We start from the raw sequence: 13,431 nt of genomic DNA on the forward strand, positions 1-13,431 counted from the left end.
TCGGTATATTTTTATTACTTTTAAACAAGTGCAGGCCAGGTGGTCACGCTGTACCTGTCAGCTTGGTAGAAGTACAGCAGCTGTGCACGATGGATCATGTTGTGCAGGCAAAGCTGTATATTAAATGTCGCGTTCAGCAGGTTGCATTTAAAAGAAGAAGACGGCGAACCATAAACCTCACATTTTCCCTGTATGTCGTCTCTCGCCGGTGAAAGCACAGATCAGCTCAGAATCAATATCGTTACACTCCTCTACATCTCGAGCAGGTGAGGTGGGAGCAATCCAAGCAGTGAGCCTGAACCCTTCACATATCAAAATTTTTCTCAACATTTCTCTCACCCCACTATCCATCTCTCGCTCTCTTGGCCTTTTACTCCCTTCAGTCTTGATGCATTTTCTCTACATCTTTATCTTGTGCACCAAGGTGAGAGATTTGTAACCTTCATTACTGACAGCAGCTAAAAATAACCCTCCCACCATTTCCACCCTCCTCAGTTTATCTACTCTTCATCTCATCCAATATGGATATCACATGCTGCATCCTGCCCCACACACCATCCAGCTTGGTGTAAATCCAGCCAGCATACTACCTCATTTAAGGGGGCATTGATTCCACCACTAGTGCTCTATGAATATATTCCTTATGCATGAGCGCTCAGCAGTGTGTTTATAGCGGACGTGCCTGCTATTCTTTGCGCACCATGAATCTATGGTTGAAGTCAAACTCTCGAGATCCCTTTGCACCTAATAAAGGTGAGTGTTTTCTTGTTGTCGACGAATTCTCGCTCACACTGAAGGAAGCGCAGAGCTCAGCGCGAGGTGTGTGTGTGAAGCATCTCAGGGATGTAACATTTAATTTCTCTCACTCTCATGAACACACACGCAATGGATTAAATATGCCTCGCTGAATGTTGTTTTCTTTTTCTGGCAGCATAAAAACACATAAAGCAAAAACAAAAAAAACTTATTCAATTGTTAAATCATTTTTTGGACTTTCTCTTTCATTTTTTTTTTTCTTAGATACCTGCATAATTGACTGGCTTCAGTAATCAGTGTTTTAAGTTAGCCAAAAACAAGAGCACCTCTATCAAATCGAATGCCTGCCACACTGAGGAGAGACTTACCTGAGGCTGATGAATTACAGGTGGAGCGTTCAGGCCTACTTGGTCCACTTGTAATGTGTTGAACTTGTGCTCTGCAATTTCATCTGCTCCATTCACTGATGTGGGGAAGAAAATAAACCAGTTACGGATTTAGTGTGATAGTTAATAACTCATCAAGATAGAAAGACACTAAGGAAACCCTCACAGAGAGGACACATAGAAAATCCACTTTCCTCCCTCACTCTAAAGGAATCATCTAACCCCGGCAGTTCATAATGTGTTGTTTTCCACTCCTTTATGCTCCCCAGTCCTTTCTCTCCCTCACTGCTGCTCCCTCCCCTCCTTTCTTACCCGGTTGTCGAGGCGACAGAGTCAGTGAGAGACATTTCTTCCCAGAAGCTCTTCTCTCTCTCTCTCTCACTCTCTCTCCCATGGCTTTGTTCAGCCTGCTCTGCTGACTGGTTCAACAGTGTATCAGACACAAGGAGGGAAACGTAGCTAAAAACCCTCTGCACGCCCCTGGTGACAGACCAGACGGCTGAAAGGGATTTTACATCTTGTTGAAAACGTCGCATGCAGTGATTCAGTGTTCATTTGGCTGGTTATAGGTGACCAAAGCGGCGCAGTTGTCACGGTGCCGCAGCCGAGCCCCCTTCCATCATGTCAGAGTTGGTTTGATCCAGTCCAGTCTCAGTTGGTGGGGAGGTGTGGTGTGTGTTAGAGGGTGATCAGAATAACTGGCTTCAGTGGGAGACAAAGTGCAAGCAATTTAACATAATCACCTGAATTAAGAGTTTATTCGATTTGGTTCATTTTCATTTTTTGAGAGCCAGATGAAATGATGCTGCTCAATCTGGCTCTCTTGTAAATGCAATTTGACTGCTTTGTGCACAGCGGGGACCACCGGGGTGTAAATTCAGTAGTGATTTGACATGTCATGTTTGCCTTGCTGTGCCAATAATACATCGTCCTGGAGTGTAGCGCCCTTGCTCGCTCTCATCTAACATTAATGACCAGCTCTCTGCTCTTCCTGCTACCTTCCTCCCATCCATCACCAGGCTTCTTAACCGCTGCTCACGTTTAACTTGGATTGCCTTGACATCAAAAAGGTAATAATCCATCATCTAAATGGGAGCGGATAACTAAAGTGAAATATCAACCTTCTCCGCAGCTCTGCCTGCAGTGTGAATTCAAACACAACAATAAAGGTTTGAAAACCGGTGCTTTTTGTCCCTGCAAACATACTGTATGAGTGTGGACATCCTTCAGGACACTCTGTCTTCATCCTCTCAGTGAGACAGACCCATTTGACTAGGCAGACTTTTTCCAGTCCCTTTAGATCAATAAGGCGAAGAAAAACGACTCTAATCACACCAACTCTCGCGACACTGTGGGTGACAAATAGATCCTATGAAAACTCATCAACTGTTACAGCTGCATATCATCAATAACAGACTCTTGACTATTGAATGTCCTTTCTTAGGGTTTAATATGTCCATCCAAACTCAGCAGACTTCATTCAGTAAACATGAATCACAAATATTGGCAGGCAAGAACTCAACAGGCAGCTGACACATGATAGCAATAATATTCACTTAAATAATACAAAAGTTTCATTCATACAAATGTCCACACATGCATACTGGGCACACGCACGCCACGTTACACAGGGTTTTCAGAAGGACAGAATGACTGAAGACAGAATGCCACTGTTTGACGGTCCCGTTGAAGCAGGTCGTACTCGTGTTTAGGATTTTGGCTATGAGGAGGTTCAGCTCGGGGGAAGAACCTGCCTGCTATAAACAGCAGCTGGGTAAAGATGCGTAATTTTACAGTCAATATTACAAAATGATTGGCACAGAGCCTCTGGCTAAATAATTACGTATGTTTATGGGGATGTGAAAAAAACAGCAGGCATACGGAGTCTCTCATTCCTGAGGGCAGTTTGTCTGCATGGTTGAAAGGGGTCTCTAATATGGAACATGCTCTCAGTACCATTAACAGTGGAAACAAGTGGATAATTGGTTTGGGAAATGAAAAGAAAGACTACCATCTGGGTCTAACATCTAACAATCCTACTCTTATGATGCTATCTCATATTTAAAATCATAGGAATTTGCTAATACTATGGTATATAAACATACTGCATACTTTTTTTTCACCTCATTGTCGGGAGTCTAAAAAATCTCACGTAAACAAGGGGAAATGTGTGTTGGTAATGTTTGGTCCTCTCATTAACGAAAGTGGGACAATAACAGCACAAATGAGCCGACAGGTAAATGTGCCCCTGGAAAATAAACCTGATTTCAATTAGCACTAGAGCTGGAAAAACAATCAAACTCATCCTGCAATTTCTGAAAACGAGTATTGTGCGTCTTCAGTGTTGCATTGCAGTCAGCAATGACTCAGTTGGACTTTCGCTCTAACAAAGAAAAGCAAAGCCGGAACGTTTATCGAACACATTGTACTTGCAGCACCTGGTGAAGAGGCTCAGAGGAAGCCCGGTGGGTGGGATTGTACCGTGTGAACGTGTTTCAATCCAGAACATCTCGCTGAATAACTTAAAACCCCCACATATGATATACATTACACATTTACAGCAGAAATCTTTTGACCCACAAAATTATGCAAAAAAACTTTGTTCATGACTATGCTTTTCACATTTGATCTTTGCGATAACACTTTCGGCCTGAGTGTTTAATTTATCTGTCTCTACACAATGTTCACAGTGAAAAGCAACAACCACATTGTTCTGTTCAGGGCAACAGCTGACGGAAAAACCTAAATGTGCTACGGTCATTGGTCCATGAGACAACAGTGGTGCTGTCACGCTTTAACGCACAAAGTCTCACACACACACACTTTCTCTCCCGTAAACTCACATACACTTTCATACTCTCAAAGCTGTTATGAGAAGAGAACTTGTTCGTTTCCTCTGGCTACCACAGATGCGTCTCCCGGATCTCAGAGATGATATTATTGGCTTTTTTAAGGGCCTGTGAAAGAAAAGGAGAAAAGAAGCTGGTTAAATTGCTGCCCTCAAAGGGTAGATAAAAGACAAAGTGAAAGGACTTGCTGTTCGTGATGCTTAGCGAACAAAAGCATCATCCAATTTTACCTCGAGCATCTGGGCAGCCTCGGTCCTCTGCTGTGCCGTGTCCTGTGACTCAATGAGCAGCTCCTGCAGCAGTGGCTGTTTGTAAAGCTGACCCACCAGCTCGCTCTGCAGATGCTCTTTTACAAAGTTCACCAGGAAATGCATCACTGTCTTGGGCACACTGTAGACACACAGAAAGCCTCAAAAGTTAGAAAATCAGTATCGATGACATCCACTGGGCTTGACAAAAGTAATAAGAGGAGAGTCGATGCCCTCAGGTGCTCTGGGTTTCTTCCAGTCGAACCTGTCTTGAATGCTTTTGCGGACAATGAGGAAGTAGCTCCTGATGAGACGCTGGATGACCTCGCAGTCCCTCTGCTCCTTTGCACTCAGCTTACGGGATACAGGCACCGCCTGACAGAGAAATAAAACGTTAAGAGTCTGAAATGAGTCTCCTACGTGTTTTATTCTACAACTAATCCCACCACTCACTGTGTCGAGGAGGTTAATGGCCTGGCCTTTGCTGGGACTGCCAAAGCCAGCGGCTGGGGCTTTTTCTTCCGCAACGTTCTCGTTCTTCCAGCGCTTGCCTCCATCAAGACCCTCAGCCTGAAAAACATGAACCCAAGGAAGTCTCACCTAAAAACTTTGAAAGTGGTTGTGATGTTCATGTGTTTACCAAAACTGTTTAACAAAGCACAATAAATTATGCATGTGACTATTTGCTGTAAAGGACAAACAACTACCTGCTGACTGTTGACAGATGCTGAGACCTGCGCTGCATCCGTGAAGTCAGGATGCTTCGTGTTGATGTAGGCGAGCTCTATTGCTACTAAATTGTGCACCTAAAGAAAAAAAAACACACCAGGCATTTAATAGGACTCAAATCTTGGTTAACACAATTAACGTGAAAGATCATTTTAGCCAAGCTAAGGCTTACCATTTCATTAGTAATCGGCAAGCGTTTCCTCAATAATCCAGTCACTACTTCCACAATGGAATCGTGCAGTTTGGGAAATCGCAGAAGCTCCTGAAAATACAAAATAATCCTTTATGAACAATTTAGCAGTATTTTACCAAGTGAGTAAAGTGTAAAGCGTGTTATCATCTCTTGGGTAACCTGCGTGCTAAAGGAAGAGCAGTGCTGGATGATTCTCTGTAGCTCTTCGTGAACAAGCTCAACGCAGCGCAGACTAGGCTCCTCCAGACGCTTAATTTGCCGTTTCACCAGCAACTCAAAAGACACCTCGGGCACAAAAAGCGCCGGCCGTGGACCCTGCAGGGCAAATCACACAACCGCCAGCTTTCAAGCGCTATCCCTCCAAATAAGAGAACATGACCAGAATTAGTGTTTAACAAACTACACGAGGAGAAGCTTACCGTAGCATTGCGGATGGCAGTGAGGACATCGAGATCAGTCAGCCCTCCCAGGGGGTCGATAGACTGCAAAGTGCGGCCAAATGTCTCATGGAATATGTAACACATTCGAGCACCTCCGCAGCTGCAGAAGAGACGGCATTAGATGTGACACCAATGCTGTTTCTCAGTGCTGTGCATCACTAATGTTAATTGTTCCAGAATGAAATGTAGTAAAAATGGTCAATATTTGCCCCCTGCATATTTACAATAACAGTTTCCCTTGAGGTAAGAGATCTGCCGAGATCCAGGTGCCAATCGAATATGTTAATACCATTTCAATTTACATTTACATTACACAGACCAGACATCAACCTCATGGCATTGTTCACCAATGTAAGTAAAATGCTGAGGTGAGAACTACTTAATTAGATTCGAGGACGAGCTGAAAAACAGAGACAACTGCTAAAATGTGAAACAAACGCACCTATCATCATCAAAGCATGGGTCATGCCATAGAACTCAAGTGAGGTCAGACTCACAGCTCTGAGGTTTGTATGTGCCTGGCTGTTCCCTCTATGGTGTTGCAATAATCACTGGCAAATTTGGTGACAATCTGCAGCAGGGTGGCGCTGTGATCCTCTACTGGCTGACCGTAGCCGTTGAGCCGTGCCTGGTACTGAGCACTCAGCACAGTCACTCGGGTTTTGAGGTCTGGCAGGCAGTCCCGGATGTGGTGCATGAGCAGTCTGCTGAGAGTTTTGGCCAGATAGCGTGAGCCAGCACGAGACACGAGTGAGGGGTAGTGGCGCTGCAGGAAGGCGTGCTCATCCCGCATCGAGTCTTCCAGGCTCTTCTGGGTATTGATGTCATGCTGACTCCTAGATGGAATAACAAGAGTGGGTGTTCAGTTGGAGGAGCAGAGTCATAATGATACTGAACAGATGCCATGTTATTAGAAAGATATAAAAAAAAACATTACATTTCTGAAATAAAAGTAGACTAAACATTAGAAGTTTGTTATTTCAAACCTGTTAACCACCCCGATAATCCCGAGCCTGACTGGAATGACACGGCCCAGAAGAACCTCCAGTGCATCGGTCCCTGCATCCATCAGGTCCAGTTTACTGATCACCAGCAGTGTTCGACGACCTGACACACAGCATTCACAGTTCTTTAACAGTGGATAATCATCCATCGTATCATCATAGCCCACAGGAAATCTTACATTAGAACATAACAAACAGGTAACATGTCTCTGGTGGCAGGGGAACATTTGAGCCCAGATTAGATATCCCAGTACACAATCTCAGAGCAGAACAGGCCTTTCCAGGGCACAGTGCCAACCTCCCAGATAATTATTACAGGCACATTCTCACTATTGATCCCTCTATTCTTCAGAATGTACCCTGACAGCAGCACTCACTTTCAAAGCAACCATTAACTGTCAGGATGCTGTTAACTGTTAAGATTAAGATTCTTGATACTCTCAATAGCTTTAAATGACTTGAGTACATGGCATTCTTCCTACACATTTAATGACTGAAAATACATTTCAGCTTGACCGTGTTATGTATTAAACAGGAAGAGAGAGAGAAAGGGGGGGGGGGGACGAAAGAAATTTAAGATGGAATCTGAGGAGGAGCCGTGTCTGTATAGAAGATGTCTTACCATCTGGATCAACTTCACGAGCCAGTTTCAGAGCATCAGAGGTGGCCAAGTCAGAGTTGGCAGGGGACACGGCGAGGATGAGCGAGTTTGGATTTGAGATAAAGGAGAGGATCATCTCTTGCACTTGAGCCTCAATGTCCTCTGGCTGGTCCCCAACAGGAACCTGACAACAATAAGCAAACGTTGATACAGTTACCGCAGCACAGATTCCCTGCTGTTGTGAAGATTACAGATAAGCAATTCAGTCAGCATGAACAACTGTCTAGTGTCATTGTGTTTTCCCGTATCAAACAAAAGAAACATCCTTTTAGTGGCTGAGTTTACCTTTGTAATTCCAGGTAAATCAACCAGGGTGAGGTTGAGGACTTTAGGGGAGAAAATCTTCAAATAAATGGGCTCAGGACTGATTCCCTGGATGATATGGGATGAAGAAAGAAAAAAAAAAGAACATGACCAATGTGCCAAACTCACAGCGTCACTAAATTCACATCACGGTGTTTTTCTCACCTTGTTGTCGCCTGAACTGCGTGCAGTTTCTGCTTCAATTTCCTGACGAATTTCCATAAAATCTGTGAAGACCTGAGGATAAGGTGAGAGAATGATGCATCACCTAAACACGGCACATGACAGAGGAGAAAGGGAGCATGCACACCATTTGACTCTCTAAAATAAATACATACCTGGTTCTTGCAGTGCAGAAATGTGCCCCATTCTTCAGCTTTGACACCTGAACCAACAAGGATGAAGGCAAGTCATTCCACAGCGAAATGTATATAAAATTTGAATTTGGTGAGACATAATGTAAACTCAAAAGTCTTAAAACTAACGTATATCATGCAAGACACATGGGGATTAGCATGAACTAAATGTCTGAGAGTTGACTAGTGAAATGATGAGGTTTAACACGTAGCATGCCAAATATACAGAGACCTGGGTGGCTGTTTGGGGCATTTTGTGTAACCCCATTTCCTGAAAGTAGCGGGGAACAAGAAGAAAAAGAAGAAGAAGAAGAAAGGCTGTGTGTTAGAAGAGCAAAGACCTAAAAGGAATAGCAGTTCAAAGCAGTGAGTGAAAGTTCCTAAGTGCCAAGCAGACATAAAACTACTGCAAGCAGTCTCCGCACCTGAAGAAATAGCAAACTTTCTTTTACGTGCTGACACGAGCATATAACAGTATATTTAAAACAACTTCACTTTGACACAAACAGTTAAAGATTAAGATTTGGGTACCATTTTCAATCTTCAGTCTCTCCTGCAGAGGGGCAACATTAACAAGCTGCAACACCAGGGGTCGTCTTGTGACTATTCCTGATCCCCGTGGCAAGAAATCCTGTCCAACCAATCTCTCCAACACAGAGCTCTTTCCGCTGCTCTGTTAAGGCACACAATCGGAGCAATTCAACCCTGACACAGTCACCGGCAAAGCGTACCATATTAGTGTTTTGTGCTGTGCCCTTCATAACACTTTATCAGTACATTTCTGATCTGTGGTGCATGGACAAAGGTCCTGATAACTGTGAAGTTATTGTTTTTATTTTACATGACTGTAAAAGATTTTCTGTCAGACCTGAGATCCAACCACGACTATCTGAGGTAGCTGTATGACTTCCGCGCCCACTGTGAGAAAGACCTCCTGCAGCCGGTTGATGGTGGGAATCAGAGTTTCCATCTTTCCAGCAGACTGGACACGCTTACTGAAAGAAGACAAACATTGGACTGACAGAAAGAACAGTAAAGCAGATCCAAATATCTAAACTATAATACGATTCCAAAATGTCTAATGAGAAAATCGTGACAATGTGTGGAATGATTAAATATACTGTTAATAAATATTAAACATTTTTTCTTTAGGTCAAACAGCTTTGCTTGACCAAAGGGAAAAGTGGTCCTGATGAGAGGGGTGTAACCCCAGCACCTTAGACCACTACCGTCCCGATTCCTCACAGATAACACGTCAATTTAAAGTACGATTTCAACATTAAAGCAGACTATTATTTATCACTAACAATAATAACCTTATAATGGCAGCGGGACACGTCCCAGTTATAATGTGCTAACGCTAGCTTGCTAACGCTCCTTGTTAAAGGCAGGAAGTGAAGGAGATTGCTAGCTCTGTGCTAAGTAGCCTAGCAGCAACAACAAACGATGCTCCGGTCTCACCTTGCCGATGTTCAGCAAAAATACCTTCTTATCCGACCGGACTGTCCTTCATAGCGTGCAGGGGGAAAGCGAATCGTCAAAAACATTGCATTTTACCCGAACTGTTATCTGAAATTAGCGGCATACGCTACGAACGGTCAGGCATACACATAGGCGGTACCGCATTAAGCTCCACCATTCTGATTGGTCGGAAATTTTGAATCACGAGGTTTCCTGCCCGATGATTGGTTGATGAGCTATCATTTGGTCCCAACCCTTAAAAGTCTCTGGATAAAATATACAAACACTTTGAATGAACTGGTTCTCCCTATTTTATCATTGATTTTTATAATTAGTTAAAACTCTTTCCAGACAAACTTAAATACTTATCAAGTAAAATGTCAGTACAAGACAATTGTTTTACTGTGTTTTAATGTCTGCATGTATAAACATATTTACAAATCATACAACACCCATCAGTAAGTTAGAGGATAAAACTTGTATTACCTTCTCACAGATAGTCAACAGAAAGAAAAACCCAGTCATCATTCAGCACAGACATTACCAATAAATACCATCCAGAAGAATTTAGTGTCCCCTGGGAGTTGTAGCAGCCAGAGATCATGTGAAAGCATCAGCATAAATGGATTCCATTGTATTCAGATGTTATGTGATCAGGTCTTAAGTCATTACTGCACCATCAGTGATAGAGGCCAATTCAAACTGTCCATGTTTTCTTATCCAAGCCCTTTGTACGGATAAGAAAGCCCTATTGCTGAGATAATCTACAATCAGCATTATCCCTGTTCACTCAGCCACCGATTAGGCACACACCAGGGGCTCCCTGCAAGAAAACTCATATTGTATTTTCCATGATTTCTCACTCTAAACACTGTATGCATTTTCAAGCACTGAGCGCCTCTTTAAAAAACAATCGAAAAAAGCAGCCTTGAGCTAGGGCTCTTTAGTCCATGTATGACGTGTCCATGCCCTCGCCCTCCGGGTGAAGCAGTCTTCCTGCCAAGCGCTCAATATCATCAAGGCTAAGTTGTCGAAGTGAGCGTTCATAGTCCTTAAGAAAAAAAGAAAATTGAGAAAGAACAGGTTAAAAATATTCAGATGAATGTATTTATTTTTTTATGTTATGTGTGTGGGCTTGGAGATTGTTATATATTTATTGATGACAAAGTTGAGCATTCAGCTCGTCAAAGATTCAAGCAAGTTTAAGGGTCAAGGTTTGTTCATTATCATACAACCATGCTAAAAACATGGAAGGAATTAAATGTGTTACTCAGGTCCAGCAGCATACAGGAGAAATAAAAAAAAAAATGGAAGTTCCCATTATAAATAACAACTATAAATAGATAAAGATAATTGTGTTTACTATTATGAACAACTGTCATTAGTACTGAAAGATTTTGACTGAAGATATCCGTATAACCATGACGCATTCGATCATTTTTAGTTTCGATACTGGATTTCCTCATTTATCACCATTCAGTGGGAACTTCTAGGCATGTTCATCTGTCTACAGTGATACTTATTCCAGCGATAGATCACCATGGATCTGATGAAAATCACTGGTTGACTCCAAATTTTACATCTTCACAAGCACTGACTGAATACTACAAAATGACCAAAACAAAGTGACTGTTGGATAGAAGGAGTTTCAAAAGGTAAACCTGCCATTTCCTTCAGATCTAGACAAATAATTGTCTTGGCAGTGATTGGATCAGATACTAAAATGGGACAGTCTCAGCTGGTCTGTTAAAAGTACAGTGACTAAAATGTCACACACAACAAGAGACAAAGGATCAGGGAAGCATTAGAAATGCTGACGGCAAAAATGAGGAAATGAAATGGCATGTCAGACAGTTCCTTCAGACTCAGCTGGAGAGGAGGAAGCAGAGAAAACCTCAGGTTTTGTTAATGCTACACTGAGAAACACATTAACTCTCTTTCAGGAACAGGAAACCCGGATATTCTCTATGTAAATTGGAAAATGCCAGAAACTAAATTATTAACTTGTTCTCACTGTGACATGTTTACAAATGACCCATCACTAGGGCAAAATCATTTCACCCAGTGCTTGATGTTGCCCTTAATATTTTTAGCCTCAAGTTTCCACAGGCAGCAATGGATGATCACACTGTAAATGTAAATCCACTGTATGTCCATGTATCAGAATGAACAAGCAAACATTTATCTTTAATCAGATTACAATGTGTAGAAGCAAAGACGCTGCATTTCAGTACCTTAATAAGCTGTTCATGGACCTTTGCTGCATCTGCGGGACTGAAGTGCCTAGCAAGTATTGTGGACACAGTCTGCCACACTCCTCCATGCATGCTGCTGCTGCTACTGGCAACCATCCCTGAAGCACCAGTCCTCTCCCCCACAGGACGGATTACCAGATTCAATTTAGCCTCTGGCCCGATGGAGTAATCACAGAGTCTGTGTTCATCTGAGGGAAAGCAATAATGGTTGCCATCGTCAAAAACTTTAACACTTGATGCATGTAGAAAACAATCACAAGAACGAGAAGCCGCAATTATCGAACGCTTGAATGTCGGCAATTCTACCTGCAAGCGCTTTCCCTTTGTAGAGTAGCCGCTGCTGGTTTGCTGGTATGTTGAGACGTTCAGACACAAGTTCCTTCACTGTGGAGACCTTTTCATCTTCAGTCACCTGAAAGATTGACAAAATCAAAACACGTACAATAGATGGTCTCTCTTTCTGTTAAACGTACTAAAAGGTCTAAGTGTAAAGAATATGAAATTTTTGCTTTGCATCAACTTCAAATCAAACCAGCGACAAATTTATGCTGTTGACCCTCTGTTATTGCCCCTCTGCCCACTTATACTTAAAGAAAAACTGACTCATTTAGTATTTTTCCTGAAAAGCCCTCAATATGCACATCATCAAGCACTTTAGAGTCCGTATTATCCCTTAATTATATTACACAAAATCCTTCAGCTATCTATCATCCTTATCAGATTAAAAACAATAACGGCCCCTACACTCAAGACTTAAGAGTGATTCATGCTCTCCTTTATTCAGCAGGTTAGTGGGTGTTTCTACACATACTGTATGACTCCCCCAGTTTGTGCCTCATATAGCAACGTTATCATTTCAAAACATGAGAGGTACACACTGGGGCCAGGGCCGGTCCATAGTGAACAAACAACCACCAACTTGAAAGCCTAACCAAAATATTTTCCTAAGATATTGCTTTGCTAAACGATTAGGATAGTGACATCCCTCTTCTCAAGAACCACCAAATAAGGACCTAGAGAGCTCCCACTCGGATGATGTGACTGGAAGTGGTATAGAAAGTTAACGGAGAGAAAGGCTCATCACGTTACATTCAGCGTTTCGTTCCTTGCGAATTATGCTGGCAGGCTAGCTACGTTAACGCCCGTTTAAACTACAAAGTGTGGTGTTTGGCAGCCATTTTAACACTCAAGATTCACGTGCAGTGTTGTTTCATTTAAATGTAGATCAGTTTGAGACATGATCTCCACTGTCGGCTGAACCCGCTAGCTTGCCTATACGTGCTACCAAGCGATGCGAATTATGTTAGCATGGGCGGTTAGCTAGCTCGGCGGTGCCTTACCTGTACACAGCACTCCTTTCCTTGAAGCGGTTTCACTGTAAGGATCATTTTCAAATACGTCGAACAACACACAGCAACGTAACAGTATTTCTAAATGATTTACAACAAAATCTATCAAAGTAACGCTATTTTGTTGATTCGCGATAAGGGGGTTCCTCTCTTGTCAAAGGCCCATCTTCTTCTCCTGAAAATGGGAGCGGCTGCGGATGCTGTCAGAGGACAACACTGCCACCCACTGTCTGGAGTGAGGTACTGCAGCGGAGGGCAATACCTGAATTATTTCACTAAAAAAGTTAGGATACTGTCTTTAAATATTAAAAGAAAAAAGGAATATGGTAATATTTGCATTCATCATCAGGTTAAACGTAAAACTGACTACTTCTTATCACTACAACTATATTCAAATCACAATTTAGACTTTCCGTGCACTTGTAATAAAACATATTTCAC

General features: G+C 42.5%; 2 protein-coding genes across 2 annotated transcripts; both read right to left on the reverse strand.

The window, feature by feature from the left end:
• Positions 1-1,953: 1,953 nt before the first annotated feature.
• On the reverse strand, positions 1,954-9,653 carry LOC311493333 (dynamin-1-like protein). The gene is made up of 17 exons (XM_084551942.1): positions 9,387-9,653; positions 8,794-8,920; positions 8,457-8,598; positions 7,908-7,954; positions 7,735-7,806; positions 7,552-7,638; positions 7,228-7,390; positions 6,588-6,708; positions 6,099-6,437; positions 5,581-5,701; positions 5,321-5,476; positions 5,141-5,230; positions 4,947-5,045; positions 4,693-4,809; positions 4,505-4,614; positions 4,222-4,381; positions 1,954-4,099 (listed from the first exon to the last, which is right to left on the reverse strand). The coding sequence occupies exons 2-17, from the start codon at positions 8,893-8,895 to the stop codon at positions 4,043-4,045; spliced, it is 1,983 nt and encodes a 660-aa protein (XP_084408068.1). The 5' UTR covers positions 8,896-8,920; positions 9,387-9,653; the 3' UTR covers positions 1,954-4,042.
• A 133-nt stretch (positions 9,654-9,786) lies between these two features.
• On the reverse strand, positions 9,787-13,330 carry ubl4a (ubiquitin like 4A). The gene is made up of 4 exons (XM_084551239.1): positions 12,982-13,330; positions 11,948-12,053; positions 11,621-11,829; positions 9,787-10,437 (listed from the first exon to the last, which is right to left on the reverse strand). Exons 1-4 carry the CDS (start codon positions 13,027-13,029, stop codon positions 10,330-10,332), a joined length of 471 nt encoding a protein of 156 aa, XP_084407365.1. The 5' UTR covers positions 13,030-13,330; the 3' UTR covers positions 9,787-10,329.
• Between the last annotated feature and the right edge of the window lie 101 nt (positions 13,331-13,431).

The sequence above is a fragment of the Chelon labrosus genome (assembly GCF_963514085.1).
Source record: "Chelon labrosus genome assembly, chromosome: 9".
NCBI classification, from domain to species: Eukaryota; Metazoa; Chordata; class Actinopteri; order Mugiliformes; family Mugilidae; genus Chelon; species Chelon labrosus.